Source organism: Panthera leo, chromosome B3 (genome assembly GCF_018350215.1).
Source record: "Panthera leo isolate Ple1 chromosome B3, P.leo_Ple1_pat1.1, whole genome shotgun sequence".
Taxonomy (NCBI): Eukaryota; Metazoa; Chordata; class Mammalia; order Carnivora; family Felidae; genus Panthera; species Panthera leo.
Genome location: NC_056684.1, coordinates 32,674,643 through 32,693,986, shown reverse-complemented (window position 1 = coordinate 32,693,986; position 19,344 = coordinate 32,674,643). Strand labels below are relative to the sequence as shown.

The 19,344-nt window shown below is 43.5% G+C and overlaps 1 protein-coding gene across 7 annotated transcripts in view; it reads left to right on the top strand.

Annotated features, from left to right (window-relative positions):
* NEO1 (neogenin 1) overlaps positions 1 to 19,086 on the top strand; it is a 234,108-nt gene extending 215,022 nt beyond the window's left edge. For all 7 annotated transcript variants that reach the window (XM_042941469.1, XM_042941466.1, XM_042941471.1 and 4 more), the window contains 7 exons: positions 712 to 859; positions 6,916 to 7,154; positions 7,772 to 7,864; positions 11,228 to 11,386; positions 15,366 to 15,629; positions 17,930 to 18,066; positions 18,266 to 19,086. In XM_042941469.1, the coding sequence (XP_042797403.1) occupies positions 712 to 859; positions 6,916 to 7,154; positions 7,772 to 7,864; positions 11,228 to 11,386; positions 15,366 to 15,629; positions 17,930 to 18,066; positions 18,266 to 18,349 (1,124 nt within the window). In that variant the 3' untranslated portion in view covers positions 18,350 to 19,086. The remainder of the gene's footprint in view (positions 1 to 711; positions 860 to 6,915; positions 7,155 to 7,771; positions 7,865 to 11,227; positions 11,387 to 15,365; positions 15,630 to 17,929; positions 18,067 to 18,265) is intronic.
* The last annotated feature ends 258 nt before the right edge of the window (positions 19,087 to 19,344 follow it).

Sequence of the window (19,344 nt, the reverse complement as noted above, 5' to 3'; positions counted from 1 at the left end):
AATCTAAAATAGCCACCCAGTCACTCTGTATCATATCCCCTCATTTTATTTTTTTCACAGCACTTATTACTAATAATTTCTTACTTGTTTATTTTCTGCCCCTACCCCAGCAGTCACATCTTTGTTGTTCACTGTTGCATCCTTAGTAACTAGAACAATGCCTGGCACATAGTAAAACTACTCGGTAAATATTTGTCAAATTAATGCCTATGTACAGAACTGCTTTTTCCTGAAACTGAATAAGAGAATTGACTTTGCAAAGACTGTATTTATAAAAACAGACTGTATTTTTCAAGTAGTTTTTTGTGGTGTCAGACATCTCTATGGTGGGGAAGACTTCAGCTTTCTACGAATGTACATTTTTTAAATGGTTTGGAAAGTCAGAAAACTAAATGATTTACAAATGGTGCTTTATAACACAAATTTATGCATAATATAATATAAGACCACGACGGGCAGACCCGTTATTTGTCCAAGTATAATGTTTAGTATAATTTGAGAAGCTTTTATTGAACCAGCTTTGTGCAAAGCACTGTGCTAAGAACTGTACATAGTGCAGAAACTTGGCTCTCTAGATTTTGTGAGACACCTGTATGCAAGGCACAGCAATGAGTGTATTACAGAGAAGTTCACATGAAGTTTCCATAGCCTGAGTGTATACATGTTTGGAATTCTCTAACACTAATAAATGTCCCGGTTTTCCCTCTCCAGGCAGTAACAGCCCGCATGGAAGCCCCACCTCTCCCCTGGACAGTAGCATGCTGCTGGTCATCATTGTTTCTGTTGGCGTTGTCACCATTGTGGTGGTTGTGGTCATTGCTGTCTTTTGTACCAGGCGTACCACCTCTCACCAGAAAAAGTAAGGAGCCCCAAATGTAGCCCATGATTTTTGCCATTGATTCTTTTGCTACTATGTGACTTCTGTGTTTGGCGTTGTACAAAGAGATCAAACATAAAATGCACTTCTCCCTTGAAAAATGTGAGGATTAGGGACACTGACCCTAATTCAGAATTAGGCAGTCAGAATTCTGCATGTAAATTTTGACTACCCCCAAATTTAACTACCAGTAGCCTACTATTGACAGAAAGCCCTGCTGATAACATAAACTATTGATTAACACCTATTTTGTATGTTATATATTATATGCTGTATTCCTTCAGTAAAGGTAGAAAAAAGAAAATGATTAAGAAAATCATAAGGAAGAGAAGATACATTCACAGTACTGTACTATAATTATCAAAAAACGTCTGCATGGTGAATAGCAAACATATACCCTCACCCTGGCCCTAACCCTAACCCTAGATCTGGAAAGTGGATTCCTGAACACCCAATAAGAAAAGCTAGGAAGCAGCCTAGTTATTTTGGAGGAGACCCCAAATATTTAAGAATTTCTGAAAACTGGTATGAAGGTAGAGATAAAAACAGAAGGAATAATTGAATATCTATTTAAAGACTGTTTAGAGCCCAAAATCCCCTCCTTGCCTCAGTTCAGTAGATGGCTGCCGTTCTGTTTTTAGCCAAGCAGAAGTCTGGGGTTTTACTCTCTAGAGAGGTCTCTGAACTGTCGGATGCCAGGCACTTACCCTCATGCTCACTCTAACCCTAGATCTGAGGGGGAAAAAGGGAAGATATGGTATATTTATGCAATGGAATATTACTCAACCATAAAAAGAAGGAAATCTTGCCATTTGCAATGACATGGATGGAGCTAGAAGAGTATTATTTTAAATGAATTAAATCAGAGAAAGAGACAACCGTATGATTTCACTCATTTGGAATTTGAAGCAAAACAAATGAGCAAAGGGGGAAAAGAAAAGAGAATGGCAAACCAAGAAACAGACTCTTAACTATAGAGAATGAACCAATGGTTATCAGAAGGGAGGTGTGTGGGCGGACAGGTTAAATAGGTGATGAGGATTAAGGAGGACCCTTGTGATGAGCACCGGGTGGTATATGGAATTGTTGAATCACTACGTTGTATGCCTGAAACTAATATTACACTGTATGCTAACAAATTTAAAGGAAATTAAGAAAAAAAAAGTCTGCATGTAAGTGGACCCCTACTATTCAATCCCATGTTGTTCAAGGGTTAACTGTACATTAAAAATTATGTCTTAAATATTTTTAAAGGAAAAGAAGAATGGTTCCCATAAGTGTGTATCACTCGGTGTCCTGGCAGGAGAGAGGTGGCACACTCAAAAAGAGTGAAAGGAAGATTCTCTTTCCTAACCTGACTCTTTCCTAAATGGTCCCTTTAGGACATTCACAAAGTCATAGGTGGGGTTAGGAAAGAGGCAGAGATGTTTGAGGGCCAGCAGCCATGATGGACACTATCACCCTTAGGCCTAAAAGGGCAAGAGGTCTTTCTGAAGAATAGCTGTGTTCAGAGGTCTGAAGCAGTAGGAGAGGGCTTTCTGGCAGGAACTGGGTGTGGTTGTAGGAATGTAGTCTCTGCCAACCTCTAGCCCAGCAGGGAGGGGACAGGCTAAAAACTCCTACTCTCCAGTCTCTTGCCTGTGTCTTCTGGCCAAATCCATAGGAAGCCACATAAAGCAGATATAGTTCATTTGACTCAACCTCTCGGGTCACAGGGTCACATAAAGAATAGATCTATAGATCTAGAGAATAGAAAGTGGACTGCGTCCCGCCTTGCTGGTTTGGAGTACTGTTTAGAGGTGCACACGGTGAGCCAGATGGACAGGGGTTTATGGGCATTCTTACAAGCTTTTTCATGGCACAAATATACCTGAAGTGGAAGACCACAGCCCTCTTTATTCTACATCTAAGTTTAAGAATATTTTCCAGGGGCGCCTGGGTGGCTTGGTCGGTTAAGCGTCCGACTTCGGCTCAGGTCATGATCTCACGGTCCATGAGTTCGAGCCCCGCGTCGGGCTCTGTGCTGACAGTTCAGAGCCTGGAGCCTGTTTCAGATTCTGTGTCTCCCTCTCTCTCTGCCCCTCCCCTGTTCATGCTCTGTCTCTCTCTGTCTCAAAAATAAATAAACGTTAAAAAAAAAAAAATTAAAAAAAAAAAAAAAAAAAAGAATATTTTCCAGAAAGTGCTACCAAGTGTGGAAGTTGAGGTTAGGGCTGGCAGGGGCAGGTTGGGGGTCAGTGGGGACAGATACTGATCTAGGGAATAAGAAAGGCTCATTTATGATCGGAATATCAAATGAGCAGAGGGGTCAGGTGGCTGCTAGCTCTGAGTTCCTCTGAGATATTAAGGGTCGTGGTAATTGTTTAAAGCAGATAGCCAGATGATTGAGTTACATACTGCTTGATAACAGCCTACACTCCTGAACTTGACAGAATCCCTGACCCAACACTGCTTTCAACTCCTATATAGTATCTGGCCAGCGAGACAGATACCAAAAATAAAAAGGTTCCTGAGTTAGCCCTAATAGCAAAACACATTATGGGCAATAAAACGACTTCAGTTGCAGTATCCTAAAAGATCATAAGATGGAGATACTGCTGCGTAAACGAGAGAGAGACCAGTTCATGTTAGTGTTTGTGATTATCCCTCAGACTTGGTCTGCCCAAGGCAAGATGCATGTGTTTGATAACAATGAATTTGGTTTTAGTACCGAGGACGAGTACAGAGTAACCACCCTGTCACTGCCACTAGTGACAGCTTCATGTCATTTTGTGTATGTTATGTGAGGTGCTGAATCTTTCTTTTGCCCAAAGTAGCTTTCTAGATCTTGCAGAGCATCTCTTTTCCAAGGGAATGGGAGCTCATTTTATAAGCCTCCTGGTTACTGCCTCTTACACCTCTCCTTGTCCCCTTTTGATTATAGAAAACGGTTTCTCTTAAAAGCCTCAGAGATGACATTATTTCTACTCTAGAATTTTCCTGCAAGCTTCTTTGTTTGGCATTTCACATTTATTTACCTTTATGAACTTAGTTTTATATCTAGTTTCAGAAATCTTGAGATCTTTATTTAAAAGAGTCTAAAAAAACAAAGTGACATAATTCCTTAGTGCTTTGGGGAATTTAAAATTCAAAGTAAATAAAAAAGACTTATTCTTCAGATTGAGAGGTAGGAAACTGAGTGCATAATAGGCTCTGTACAATAGGCTCTGTACTTTGTACTTGAATCTGCAAGTCCTACAGATTTGGGTCCTTTGGTTTAAAAAGAATTGTACCAAGGGGACACCTGGGTGGCTCAGTTAAGCATCCGACTTCAGCTCAGGTCGTGAGTTCAAGCCCCGCATCGGGCTCACTGCTACCAGCACAGAGCCCACTTCAGATCCTCTATCCCCCTCCCTTCTTGCCCCTCCCCACTCATGCTGTCTCTCAAACATGAACAAACATTTCTTTTTAAAAAAAAAATTTTTTTAATGTTTTTACTTATTTTTGAGACAGAGAGAGACAGAGCATGAACGGGGGAGGGTCACAGAGAGAGGGAGACACAGAATCTGAAACAGGCTTCAGGCTCTGAGCTGTCAGCACAGAGCCCGACACGGGGCTCGAACTCAAGGACTGTGAGATCATGACCTGAGCCGAAGTTGGACACTCAACCAACCGAGCCACCCAGGCGCCCCGACATTTCAAAAAGAATTGTATTCAGTCTTCATGGAGCTTTCCCTCCCCCTCTCCCAGTGACCATCTTTCCAGGTGTTCCATGAATACTAAAAAATATGTGAGCTTTTCTTATCACTTTTCTCCCTTTCTGATACCTGAAGTACCTCCCATTTCAATTGTAGCTGTTTATAGACTCTTACAACCTCAGTGATAACCGAGCATTTAGGGCCTCATTGCTTCTCAACATGTTCCTCATTAGCCGCCTTACCCTTAGCAGATGAGAACTACCTCCGGGTACCACCATTGGATCCAAAAACCTTCCTCTGCATACTTCCTCCAGTTGTTCATTTATCCTCTGGATCAGTGGCTCTCATCTTTCTAATACCTTGTACTTGCTGTTACCCCCTCTCTGGCACAGCCAACCTTTCACTCTCTTGGTTCTACACCTTCAGCAGTTAAGCATGCTCAGACTCTTTCATCTTAAGAAATCAGTATAATTATAACCCTTATTCTGCTGCGTAGTCCTTACCACTGGCCTTTTACAAACCCCTGTCTTTCCCTTCACCACAGAATTTCTTGATTACTGCGTCCACTCGTCCACTTTTCCATTGCTTACTCATGCTTCAGTCCTTTTCAATCTGGATTCTGCTCCTACAACTTTTATCAAAATTGCTTTTGGTAAGGACCAGTGACCTCCATATTGCTGAAGCCAGTAGACGTTTTTTAGTCCTCATCTTAATCTCTCAACAGTGTTCAACTCAACTACTCCTTCCTTTTGAAACATTCTCTTCTCTTGTATTTCATGATTGTATGTTTTGTTTTTTTTTTTTTCACAGCTCCTCCTGTCTACCCAGCCATCAAATACAAACCTTCCTTAGGGTCTGGTCCTAGCCTGACTTCTCCCTCTATGCTCTTCCCCAGTGATATCTGCTCCCATGGCTTCATTTACTGTTGGCATTCCAGTTACTTCTGTGTTTCTATCTCTAGCCAGGGCCTCTCTTCTGAGTCTCAGACTTGCACACCACTTGCCTCTTCTGCATTTCCTCTTGAGTGTCTCAGAGGCACTCAGCATGTCCAAGACAGAATTTATGATCTTTTCTGAGAAACCTGCTTCTACTGCATTAATGCCAATGTTAGTGAATGGCTTATCCTCACACCTTGTCTTCATCATCTGCTCCTCTTGCTTCGTTACTCCCACCCCACCAAATCTCAAATGACCAAATCTCGTCATTTCTGCCCCCTGAATAGCTGTCAGGTGTACCCCTTTCCTTCATTCCACTATCCTGAACCACCATCAGTCATGGCTAAGACTATTGCAGTAGCATCCTGTTTGGTCTCCTGTTCTGTCCCCTACCACATAGATCCGTTCGTCACACCACAGCATAAATTTTTAACTCAAAATTGATCTTCTTACTCTCCTGCTTAAAACCACGTAGTGAAATTAAACTCTTGGCATGTCTCTAAAAGCCCTTTATGGTCTGGGCTCCCTTTCCACCATCATTTCCTGTCATTCTTCCCATGGTTCACTGTGCTCCCACCACTCAGGACTTCTTACAATCCCTCTGATACACCAGGCTGTTGTGTTCTGCTGCAGGACTTTGACATAAGCTGATTTCATCACCTGGAAGGCATTTTCCGCCCTTCCTTCTTTAAGTCTTGACTTTGGCGTCACCTCTTCCTCCAGGTTTGTCCTCTCCACCTTATGCGCAACTATTAAGAAGTAACTGTAACTCTTGGCATTTCGTTAAGTTCAGAATATTTTAAAATACTTAGTTCAATACTGTCTTCCTCACTTGACCAGAAATGCTGTGGGCACAGCAAGCCAACACAGGGATTGACTGGCATACAATGGACACCTAATAAATGCTTACTGAGTGGATGAGTGAGCGAATGGAGAAACTAAGGCACAGAGGAGTAGACACTGTCATCTGCTTTCGTGACTTTACCTGTTTGGTAGTCCTTGTTTGGGTTACCTAAAATGCTCCCTTCCTTTTTTATGAGCCATAGACTACCTCTACTCCACTCTTACATTTCTAATTAATGTTTTCTGTCTATTGTTTGGAACTGGAGGAGAAACCTTCTGCTTTAGAGATTGTTTAATCTTAAAATGCTGTCTAATGTGTTGATAAAAAAATAGTCACAAAACAGTAGTCAAATGTGCCCTTGTATGTATCTCTAAATACGGGTGGACAAAGCAGAGATACCCTTATTATTCCCTGAAGTGAACTTACTGCCTCAGTTTTTTGTTGTTTCGTTTGTGTGTTTTTAGTTTCTGCCTTTGCTTGAAGCATCTCTCAGATGGGCAGTTTTAGTCACTCAAGCCTTTGACAAATATGTTCAAAAGCATGACTTTAAAAAAAAAAAAACCCTCTTAAATTTGTGCCTAGGAAACGAGCTGCTTGCAAATCAGTGAATGGTTCCCACAAGTACAAAGGGAACTCCAAAGATGTCAAACCCCCAGACCTCTGGATCCATCATGAGAGACTGGAGCTGAAACCCATCGATAAGTCTCCAGACCCAAATCCCATCATGACTGATACTCCAATTCCTCGGAACTCTCAAGATATCACACCAGTTGACAATTCCATGGACAGCAACATCCATCAAAGGCGGAATTCATATAGAGGTGCAGGTTATCCCCAAATATGGGGAGACTATTTCCATTTAAATCATTTTCTGTTTTCTACAATTGCCTCAATTTGGTGATTCCTATGTGAGGTTAGGTTTAAAGAAATCTGTGTGGTGGGATTTGATCAACATCAGGTAAAGAATAGCTAACCTGAAGGAAAAAAAAAAAGAATAGCTAGCTTGTCGTGGGAGAGAGGTTCTCTACCCAGATGAGATAGCTTTCTGGATCTGTTAGGTCTCCTCTCATGTGTTGCCAACTCGATACTCAAACATTTGAGACAACCTAGCCCACGTCTGTACATTTCATCCTGTCCCTTCATTTGGAGTCCACCTGTCATTGTGGTTTTCAGAATGTTCTGGTCTGGATGCCCTTACTCACAGACACCACACTGAAGCATGGTAGGCAGCATTGTGTCAACTGCATTGACTCTCAGCAGAGACTTCCTGTAATGCACTACTGGTCATTCGCCTCTTTATTTCATTTTCTGCAGAAACACCTCATCCCCATCATGGTGTTTGTGAGTCCTGAGTCCCCCACCAGAGATGTTCTGCTGCTGAGCCTACGTAGTGGCGTAGGGCATACACTTGTAACTAACCTCTGTATTTGATGTCTAGGGCATGAGTCAGAGGACAGCATGTCTACACTGGCTGGAAGGCGAGGAATGAGACCAAAAATGATGATGCCCTTTGACTCCCAGCCACCCCAACGTAAGTTGAAAGCCTCTCATTTGCCCTGTGCTATCAGTATATCTAGTCATTCTGGGGAGCAACTATGAATGATCTCTTTGACTTCACTTGATCCTAACACAAAAGATAACCTACTGAAGCTGGCACCTTGAGGGAAAAAATACCAAACATACTTTGCAATTAATATTATTCGTGAGACTATTTTCTTTAGATAAATAAGCTAAAAAGCCAACTCCCTCAGTCTCTCAGGAACAGGGAAGTTGCCAGTCTCCCTGACAATGTGCATAGCATCTCCATGGCACAAATGAGGAAGCCAAATTTCACAGTACTCCCTAGACTTCCTGATACGCACTCAGTGTTGATGGGGCACCTGTGGAATTTTTTCTAATTAATGGACTTTATATTTTAGAGAATTTTTAAGTTTATAAAACAGAGTTTTTAAAACACAATTTTTCAATCTTATTTGAAACCTTATTTGCCTCACTTTCATAAGCATAAAAGTTACCTAGCCTTATTTGCCTCACTTTCATAAGCATAAAAGTTACCTAGCCTTCTTTAATAACGTTTGAAATCCAAAGTGAAATATCATGACTGAAAACCCAAAGGCAATGGGACAGACCAATTTCTTTTTTGAAACGACTGTGTCTTCTCCCTTGTCACTGTTTTCAAGATAGGGAAGCAGTTCAGACTAGCTAGCACAGTGGGGCTCTCAGTGCGGGTCCCTGCACCAGCCTAGAGTGATACAAAACCACCTGCCTACTAAGAGCAAGTTTAAAAAACTTGGAAGTATTTGCTCTAAGCTGAACAGGTGCCCAGTAAGCCTTAACACTGCCCATCCTGAAAGCATCCATTAGATCACTTTTCAATTTAACCTAAATGAGCCTTTGAATTTGTTATTCATTTCATAAGATGTCTGATTTCAGAACTCTCAGGCATCTCTCTGTTGACAAGTGGCAGGGATTTAAACCACAGATACCCTACACACAAAGGAATGAACCATGACTCCCTATGCTTGGAAACTGGCGAAACACCCAAGTGTGTAAGTGTGTGCACACACACACACACACACATACACACACTGTGCACAGACATGTAGACACTAGCCTCTAAAAATCAGCTTTGGAAGAGAAAGGCTGATTCGTTAATAGGTCATTTCTGCACGAAGTAGTTTTTGCTCAGGGACCGTGATGAAAAATGAAGAGCCTGAACTTGGAAACATGCAGGGGGAAAAACATGGTTTTCCTCTTACAAGAGGTGCCCAGGATGGGGTCCCCAGGTTTAAAACATAAATGTCTGAAAAGAGTAAATCCATTATAGTTGCTTTTAATTTATAGGAAGATGGTAGCTTGACTGCTTATTTGTCTCGTATAAGATTTTAGTTTTTACCTGAACTGGCTTATTTTTAAATGTTAAGGAGAAAAGATATGTTATACCAGTTGGTAACAGTTCTTTTTTCTTTCTTTGGGAGGGGGATGGGTAAGGTGTACACATAAATATACAGTATTATTTAATTTGTGCCTTAATGGTTGGGTGAGTGAGTGGAATCTTTAATTCAGGAATCTGGAAACCAGGTACCCCGATGTACTTGTGACCTTCAGGTTTTGAGATCTCCTTTTCTGCCTGTGGCTCCAGTCCTTTCTCTCAAGCTGCAGCTCCCTGAAGTCTGTCTTCACCATCCACCTTCCTATTGCCAGCATTGGGCTGGGCTCGGTCAGCCTTGTACAAGACCTTGCTCAGAAGCCTCAGGATCCAAGTCAGCTGACAGCTAGTAATTGCCAGCTGTAATCTAGGCAGGCACTCTCACATTGTTTTCTTTTTCTACTTGGAAAGATTGGAAATGCCTTTAAAAAGAGGAAGTCAATTTTGTTTTTCTTTGTTAGAGTCCTGCATGCCTAGGATGCTTTGCAGGTTGGACTTCCTAGGTAAAAATCAGGAGGCTTCTTTCCCTCGTCCTAGCCTCAATTCTAAAAAATGCTGATTCTGAAGCTTCTTGCTCCTAAAAACCACCTATCTTCCCCCTAAAGGAAATGCTGACTCCCAGACTGCCCTGAACCCTCCTCTGCCAGCTTTTCCAAGTGTTTTATTCTGAAGGACCACCTGAGCCTTCTGGTCTCTTGGTGGAGCCATCTGCTTGTCCAGCAAGTGGCCAGGACAGGAAATAGCTGGAGAATAAAAGCATCCTGTTTATTGACTAGGATTTTTCTTCACCAGAGTAATTTTGAGTGGCCTCACAAAGATCTAGGAAGATCCTTGATGACAGAGACATTTAATAGACTCCAAAGGCTAATTAAGCTTTATCATAGTTTGTGAAGCCCTTACTTAGAGGGAAAAAAAAAAGATCCCCTGTGTTCCTAATCAGCCCCACCTGTTTGCCTGTTTAAGGGTTTAGAGCCGACCATGTTGGTCTTAAACATTCTGTTTCTAAAAGTGCTCTAAGGGAGGACCAAAGAGAGGCTTATTCCCCAGCTGGGCTTCTGGTTTTGTTTGTTTGCATCTCAATCAATAATGAAGCCTCATTAAAGAAGTGTTTTGTCTTCATAGAAAGTTGTATATGAAATATCTGTGTGGAAACTTGGATTCTATAGCTAAATGCAGCAAATTTAATTCCTTAGCTTTTGTGGGATGGAAAGAGGCAATTAGGAAAGATCCATTTATATTTTAAAATGTGAATGGATGTGGCTGAGCTTCCAGACGAGAAGAGAAGCGGTCAGAGATGGTGCCATAGGCCTGTGTTCCATACTTTTCTTACAACTTTGGAGTTCAGGCCCATTTGCATCCTTTTAAGATACGAAAACTGATTAAGCGGCTACTCATTCATTCAGCCTCAATGCCTACTGCATGCCTCATCCAACTGTAAGAAAAACGGACCGTGTTAGGAATATAATCAGAGGAAAAGAGACTTGTATTTTTTTTTAGCAGGAGAAAAAAAATGATAGAAACCTCAACCATCATTTGTTTGCTAATGGATTTATATTTTGTGACATATTCAGTTCGATGTTTTAATAACTCATGTAATCCATGTTTATTGTAGAAGAATTGGAAAATACAGGTGAACCAAAAGAAATTTTTTTTTGACTCCTGACCACTCTTCCCCACAAGATAATCCCCATAAACATTTTAGTACCTATTCCTCCAAGGTTTTTTTTTTTTGTTGTGTGTGTGTGTGTGTGTGTGTGTGTGTGTAGACAAATACATAGCAGTATGTTGATTTTTTAAAAAAACAAATGTAAAATCCATGACTAATTGTTCACATCCAGCTGCCACCCAGAAGCCAAGGGAACGGTCATACCACATGGGAGGGGCAGGGGCGGCTTTGCTCTTGAACTGTACTTGTGTGTGTGTGCAAGCACGTTAAGCACTTCTCTGTCTTGTGTTCGTTCACAGCTGTGATTAGTGCCCATCCCATCCATCCCCTCGATAACCCTCACCATCATTTCCACTCCAGCAGCCTCGCTCCTCCAGCCCGCAGTCATCTCTACCACCCGGGCAGCCCGTGGCCCGTTGGCACATCCCTGTCCCTTTCAGACAGGGCCAATTCCACAGGTGAGAGATGAGGCTCGAGCCCCCGATGGAAAGCATCCTGGGAGTTGGCAAGCCCAGATGGGGAGGACTTGCCCTGCTTAGAAGGATTTGGAATTTTTCTGTGTTATTTATGTATCATAACATTTCTGTTACTGACTCAAATTTGTTTCTATAAAACTCACCCCATTTTCTTCTCCCTAAGTTGTTAAGTACTCAGTGCAAGGTGTTCTTTCAGTACAAACGCAATAACTCTAATCACATAACCATGTCCTGTTCCATCAAGTTGCATCTTAATTCAGTCATGTTTTCAAGTTTCTTTATTTTTTTAATCTTACAGTCTGAAAGGAAATCTCATTCTGGGTGATTTTTCAGACACTAGAGGTAGCCTTTGCCTCATAGTCACCCTGATGTTGGGAGGGTCTGGAGGGCAGCCATAAGGTAAATTCTCATCTGAGGTCTCACTGCATTCTCCTGCTGTGGCCCGGAGTGAGAGGAGTACCGCGGGGCCACATTGAATTCTGTGCCTCAGATTGTACACCTCAGGATGTGCCCGGTGGACGATTGAAGTTACAAGGGGCTGCACAGACATAGATCATCTCTAAACAGCAGGTAGAAATTAGCCTAAAAATCTGCAGTGCATTGCCAGACAACCATGCCCCAGTTGGGATATCTCAGGAAATAGCATTATCAAAACAGTTTTAGGGAGGAAATCGTGAAGGTGAGGAGACAGTAAACGGAACAAATACTGTTACTCCTCATTAGATGAGAATGAACTTCCATCTTCTCAGTTTTAAGGCAAAAATCTAGTAGCTTCTCATATGTACAGTATGTTCTTTTTCCACCATTTGAAACTTGTCTATTAATAGTTATAACGTCACTAGTAGGACTAAATTTTGGTCGTTCTGGAAAACAAGAGAACTTCAAGTGAATTCCATTTTTTTAAAAACACCTCAAAACCTCATGCTAGAAGTTTGGGTTGCCAGTAACACTCCCCCTCCCCTTTAAGTTTTGATCAATTTGAAATACACCTAAAACATCAAATGAAGGTCAAAGCTTTATTTAGGGATCTACTGACTCCCACAATTACCTCTCCCAAAGCTTTACTTGGTTTGGACAACGCCATTTAAACCCACGTCAGAAATTGGCCTTATGCTCTCTCCCTCAAGATCCAGGTTTGGGGTCCTGCCCCAGGGAGAGACCATCTGCCAGAGGCTGTATGGAGAACCACCCTCTGGCTCACAGACTTAGTCTCAGAACAGGGACCAGAGCGCAGACCTCTAGATGTGCTCTTAGAAAGCATTTTTATGTCCTGACTCTGTTTCTCTATTTTTAAGGCAGAGGAGTCCCACCCACTAAGATGTGGGCCTGCCAGAGTGCATGGTAGGCTCTTCCCAACCAGATTAGCCCCTCTTCCTTCCTCTCAGACTAGGAGGGGTCAAAGGTTGGCAAGAAGCAGGGCAGCCCTGCCCAGCCCTCAGCCAGGTAGTCTAGTGCTGCTGAAAGCCCTAGTCTGTACGGACTTGGGCAGAGAGTGAAGAGAGGGCAAAGTAAAGATCTGCATCACTAGAGGGTTCCTCACTTTAATGACCAGGGGGATAAAGAAGGTAAACTAATGACTGGGAAAGTCACTGAAGATGGATTTGAAACATAGAGCAAGTCTCTAGAAATCATCTGCATTCTCTCACTGTTGTATTTTCCTGTGTCTCTGGAGCTCCGAGCTGCCACCAGCCCTGCACAGGCGGGCTAGGCGTGACTCGGACCGGCCAGGGCAGTCCTTGCTCTGGAGACCATTTACTGTGTCACCACCACTTGACGTAGGAAGAGCACTTTCCTTTTGTCCAAGCCCTTGGCCAGTGTGAGCTTTGTGTGTCTTAAACTCTGAGAGGTAAGTCAGTCAGGAAGTAGACTCCTCACCAAGGGGAAGTTTAGTTACAGCATAGTTTTCCTCGTGAGCCAGCAGTGTTGCACACTTTCAGGGCACACCCTTCACTGAGAGTATAGTGTGCCTCGTGCCCTCTGTAGTTACACCACAAGACAGCCCTGGTCTGTGGCAGCAGGCCAGGGCTCTGACTCATGTAGGCAGCCCTATCTTCTTTTTTTACATTTCCCACCATCTCTTTGGCCCTCAGAAGCTTATGTATGAAATCAAGGCCGTTGAGGCAGCCGAGGTAGGCCTCTGTGCCCAGAGCTGACCCAGCCCGCCTGCCGATACAAGCTGACGGTCCCGATTGGAGCCTGCCTTTTTCTCTGCTGCTCCCTGCAACCCTCCTTGACCAGCTTCTCCCTGGCCGAGGATCACACGGAGTGGGTCCAGCAGCTCCCAGCTGTGGCTGTGGCTGTTTAAGCAAGCACAAGAAACAAGGTCCTTGGTGCACCTCTTGAGAGGATGAAAAGTGACCTACTCCTAGTAGGGTTATCATCACAGCCAGGCTTTCAGCACTAGGGGGAGGGGAGTCCCTCATCCCTGAGACCCAAGGTCTTTAAGCTAAGGGAGTAGCACTCGTGACTGGTGTGACTTGTCTCCTAAGAGCCCAAGGGAAGAGATTCAGTGATACCTCAGCAAAAGAGGCAGGGAAATAGATTGGATTTCTTCAGGCTATTCATGCATTACTACTTAAAAGAGTTTATTTTCCTTTTTAAGGTTGAGGACTCTAGGAGTCAGGGGAGGCCCGCCTCCTGACTAGCTGGTGCAGCCTATTTGCGGAGAGCTGGTGCCTCTGGGCCCCTTCTCAGGACAGGGATGTTGGTCTGCACCTGTTTGAAAGGGCTTCCTCTTATGGCCAGCCTGGGTCTTGGTGCTGCTTCTGCCGCTGCAGGGTCAGGGGCCATGTGGTACTGGAAATGGAAGGGCAGTTTGACGTGGTAGTTCAGAGCATGGGCTTGGGAGTCAGAGCACAGGGGTTCTGATCCCTGCCCTACCCATTCTATCTGCATCTTTGGGCGATGCCTAACCTCCCAGTGCCTTCTGAGTTACTATGAGGACTGAGGGAGGTAAGGAATACGAAGGGCATAGCATAGTGCCTGGCTCAGCGTAAGCACTCAGTAATTTACAAAGAAAAGAGCCTTATCAATTACTCAGGTCCCGTGTTCAGCACATTTCATACATCTTCTCAATCCTCAGTGAGTTATTTTATTCTTCCTGTTTTGTAGGTGAAAAAAAAACAGAGTTTCAGTGACTGCCACATTCACCCAGCTAGTATGCCAGGATTAGAGTCCAGGTTTATGAGACTCCAAAGCCAGTGCTTTTTTCATCCCCCCATGCTGCCTTCTAGAACAGCTCTGAGCCCTCTTCACGTATTTTGAGATTATCATGTTCTTCCTTAGTCTCCCCCTTCTCCAAGCTGATCTACCCCTGTTTTTCCCTCTGGACCCAAACACCCCTCCTATGGCATGCTCTTAAAGCTATTTGCAGACCTCTGGACTATTTGGTTGTCCAGGTCTCACTTGAGCTGTGGGGCTGTTGCTCTGGTGAGGCTGCACACAGTCCGCAAAGGACATATTCACCACCTGTGGCATTGCTTCTCCTGTAGTAACCACCAAGCCTTGTGGGCAGATACTTGTCAGGTACCCAGCCAGCCTTAGTGACTAGATGTGTACTCTATGAAAGACCAGCTTCTAAGGCTGAGTGTCAAGGAGTGATGTTTTAATCTCTTTTTATACTTGTTTACATCTTAATAGACAGTAGTCTCAGGGACCTTTCTGTGTACTACACAGTAAGTACTGAGGAGAACTTTAAATCTGTAAAATTGTGACCACTTAGCTGTGTAGGTGAGAAGGTTCCAGCAGAGCGGCTGGTTGACAAAATTCTTTGGGACTCTCTTAGGTTAGTCCATTCCTACCTGGCCTTGTCAGTAGTGCTAAACCATCTTCCCTTGGACTAGCACTGATCCTAAGTGCTTATTGAACTGGTTTCAGGGGCCCTTAGAAGTAGCCAGAACCCCGGTATGTGCGTATGTTTCATGGTAGAAGAAATGCTAACATTTAGACTTTCCTGCTGTAGAATCCGTTCGAAATACCCCCAGCACTGACACCATGCCAGCCTCCTCGTCTCAAACATGCTGTACTGATCACCAGGATCCTGAAGGTGCTACCAGTTCCTCTTACTTGGCCAGCTCCCAAGAGGAAGATTCAGGCCAGAGTCTTCCTACAGCCCACGTTCGCCCTTCCCACCCATTGAAGAGCTTTGCTGTGCCGGCAATCCCGCCCCCAGGTCCTCCCACCTATGATCCCGCGTTGCCAAGCACACCATTACTATCCCAGCAAGGTGAGTGAGGGCGGCAGCACCACTGGAGGGGCCCTTTGGCTCTGGCTTATGGCAAAAGTCACTTCTTTGAAAATAACAAAGCAAGTATCTTCCAAGCTTATCCTAGCAATTTAGAGTAGCCGGAAGTCATTGCCCCTCTCAGGAAGTACATGGGCTCCCCTCCTTGGGGAATGCGTATGAACCAGAGAATAATTTGGTGGGGAGTGAGGGCTGACTTTTCAAATTGTGTTTTGGGTGCAGAATCCTTGATGGTAAAACCCAGTGGCCATGGGTATGGGCAACAGATCTAATCCATTCAGTTTCCCAGAAGTGCATCATCCTGTAGGGTTCCTACAATCCAGAGAAGGATCAGGGAGGCCAAGACACGGAAGCCAGGGGACCCTTTGGATGGGAAGTCTGTATTCCCTAGGTTCACGTGGCCCAACAAAGTCCCCTGACCTGAAAGGCATGCTTTTCCCCACTTCTCCGCATTATTATCTGTTATGATGGTTTGTTTTAGAATAAGTCAGTGGTTTTCAAGCTTTTTGGTCTCAGGATCCCTTCATACTCTTAAAAACTATTGAGACCATGAGAGAGCTTCTTTTTTTTTTTTTCATTAAAAGAAAATTTTTTTTAATGTTTATTTATTTTTGAGAGAGACAGAGACAGAATGTGAGTGGGTTAGGGGCAGAGAGAGAGGGAGACACAGAATCGGAAGCAGGCTCCAGGCTCTGAGCTGTCAGCACAGAGCCCGACACGGGGCTCAAACTCACGAGCCATGAGATCATGACCTGAGCCGAAGTTGGACGTTCAACCGACTGAGCCACCCAGGCTCCCCGAGAGAACTTTTCTTCACATGGGCTCTATCTGTCTATAATTTACTATATTAGAAATTAAAAGTCAGAACATTTTAAACTATTTTATTAATGCATTTAAAAAGATGAAGATAGCTTATTTTTCTGAAAAATAACTTCTCAAAACAAAACTACAGTGAGAAAAGTGACATTGTCTTCTGTTTTTGCAAATCTCTGTAATGTCTGGCTTAATAGAAGGTAGCTGGATTCTCATACCTACTTCTGCACTCAGTCTGTTGCAGTATGTTATTTTGGTTGAAATATAAGAAAATCTTGGCCTCAGATAAGTTGGAAAAGGGAAGAGTATTTTTGTAACCTTTTCAGATAACGGGATATTCTTTTTTGATACTATAGCAAAATGCAAGAAGTTGTAGTTTCTTACAGGTTTGTTTGTAATGTGGAATCAGAAACCATACCCATGAACTGTTCGTACTCTGTTCCATTAAAATCCATCTATCTTGTTCTTTGAGTGCATGATATCAAACATCACACATTAGTCATTTGGAAAATACTGGTTCAGTAAGTTATACAGATCCTCCAAGTCTTGACCTATTTCTTTATACAATATCTAAAAATACATTTATTAATATCCCCAAAGGCTGTAAGTATTGGGAGGCTCTGAAGCTCATGCTGGCAGACACAAGTTTTTCAGGATTCTAATTTTCACTTGAAACTTAAATTTTATCGCTAGCAGTAACTACTGTCCATTGTTTCTCTTGAAGTGACCAGCTTTTTGTACTTTCTAGAAAATTTCTACAAATGCTCAAGTCTGAATAACTGGTTTGCCTTTCTTTGGACTAACGGTGTTTCATGATAAAAGCAACAATTGCGCTTGTAACTCAAGGTGTCACAAATGCCGGACTCAAAACAGCCACCATCCTTGAGTATATAGCAGGAGTTCTTTATGTAGACTTTCCATCTTGTCACATAGAATATTGAAAAGATGTGTAATCAAGTTGAGATTTAATAAAATAATTTTTACTACTTCATTAAGGATGATCTTAATGAAACAGCCAAACTGTTTTGTTTTTTTCATTGCAAGGGGTGTCAGCTGATGACTTACAGTTTGGTGCCACTGCCTCAATTTGTGCTAAGGCTCCAATAGTTTTACCCACTGCTTTCATACCCTGAGTGCAAAGGTGAAAAATGTCTTCATATTATTTTGAAAAGAATTTTGACCTCCTGGACATCCCACAAGGATTCCATGGATACACCAAGGTGTGGTGACGCTTTGAAAACCATAGGAGTAGATTAGTTTTCCAAAGCCAAATGGAGTATTTTCTCTGGCCTCTGAGATGCCACACTTTCTCCCTCCTTCCATCTAGTGCAGCCTTTTCAGAGCCCGATCTGTGCACTGGGTCTGGGTGCGCCCCTCACCCAGAAGCAGCATTTGGACCTTAGTTGCCTGGGTGCGGAATGGGGGGAGCGGGCTCAGCCATACACCTGATGGTGTGCTTTCCCCCTCAGCTCTGAACCATCACATTCACTCGGTGAAGACAGCCTCCATTGGGACTTTAGGAAGGAGCCGGCCTCCTATGCCAGTGGTGGTTCCCAGTGCCCCTGAAGTGCAGGAGACCACGAGGATGCTGGAAGACTCCGAGAGTGTAAGTTCCTGGGCCACCAGCCCAGCCACGATGTCTAGGTGCATGTCCCACAACCTGCGAGTGTGCTGGTCACACTGATCCTCGGTGCTGGCCCAGAAGTGTGAAGCAGATGCACTCATTCATTGAGCACATGTACACTGAGCATCTCCTCTGAGCCGGGAAGCATGCTGAGGGTTTATCTGCTTTCTCTTTGCTGCAGAGCTATGAACCAGATGAGCTGACCAAAGAGATGGCCCACCTGGAAGGACTAATGAAGGACCTAAACGCCATCACGACAGCATGACGACCTTCCCCAGGACATGACTGCAGACCTGGGTCTAGAAGTCTTGGGACGGAGCCTGGAAAGCAAGGATTGTACAGAGCACGTGAGGACAGCACTTGAGAACACAGAGCGAGCAAGCAGACCGGTCAGCGCCCCTGTGTGGGGCTGGCTCCGGGCATGGCCACCTGCCTTCTCCTGGTCAGCCTGGAAGAAGCCTGTGTCGAGGCGGCTTCCCTTTGCCTGCCGACACCCTGCAGGACTGGGCACCATGGGCCAAAATTTTGTGTCCAGGGAAGAGGCAAGAAGTGCGACGACCTACATTTCACTTTGTGGTCAGGCTGTGTCTTCGTGCTGCGACTGCATCGCCTCTATGGAGTGTAGACATTGGCATTTATGTACAATTTTATTTGTGTCCTATTTTATTTTACCTTCAAAAGAAAAACACTATCAAAAACCAAGGGAGTCCATGGTGTTCTCCACAAGTGGTTGACGTTTGACTGCTTGTTTGAATTATGTATGGAAAGTCATTGACAGTGTGGGTTGTTCCAGGGGTTGGCTTGTTTTTTGTTTTTGTTTTTATTTTTGAATTCCAAGTCATTGCATCCTCTACCAGCTGTTAATCCATCACTTTGAGGGGGGGAGGAAATGTTGCATTGCTGTTTGTAAGCTTTTTTATTATTTTTTTATTATAATTATTAAAGGCCTGACTTTCTCCTCTCATCACTGTGAGATTACAGATCTATTTGAATGAAATGTAACATTGAAAAGACTTGTTTGTTGCTTTCTGTGCAGTTTCAAAGTATTGGGGTGGGGGTGGGCTGGGGGGTTGGGAATAGGAAATGGCGGGGCTGCTGAGGTCTGTGAATGTTTCAGTCGATGTACTTTCTTCCAGAAGCCTGCAGAGAATGGAAGCATCTTCTTTATTGTCCTTTCCTGGCATGCCCATCTCTATTGTCACTAAGTTGCAACTGGAGTTTCGTTTGGATCTAGTGAAAAAAAAAAAAAAATTCTTCTGT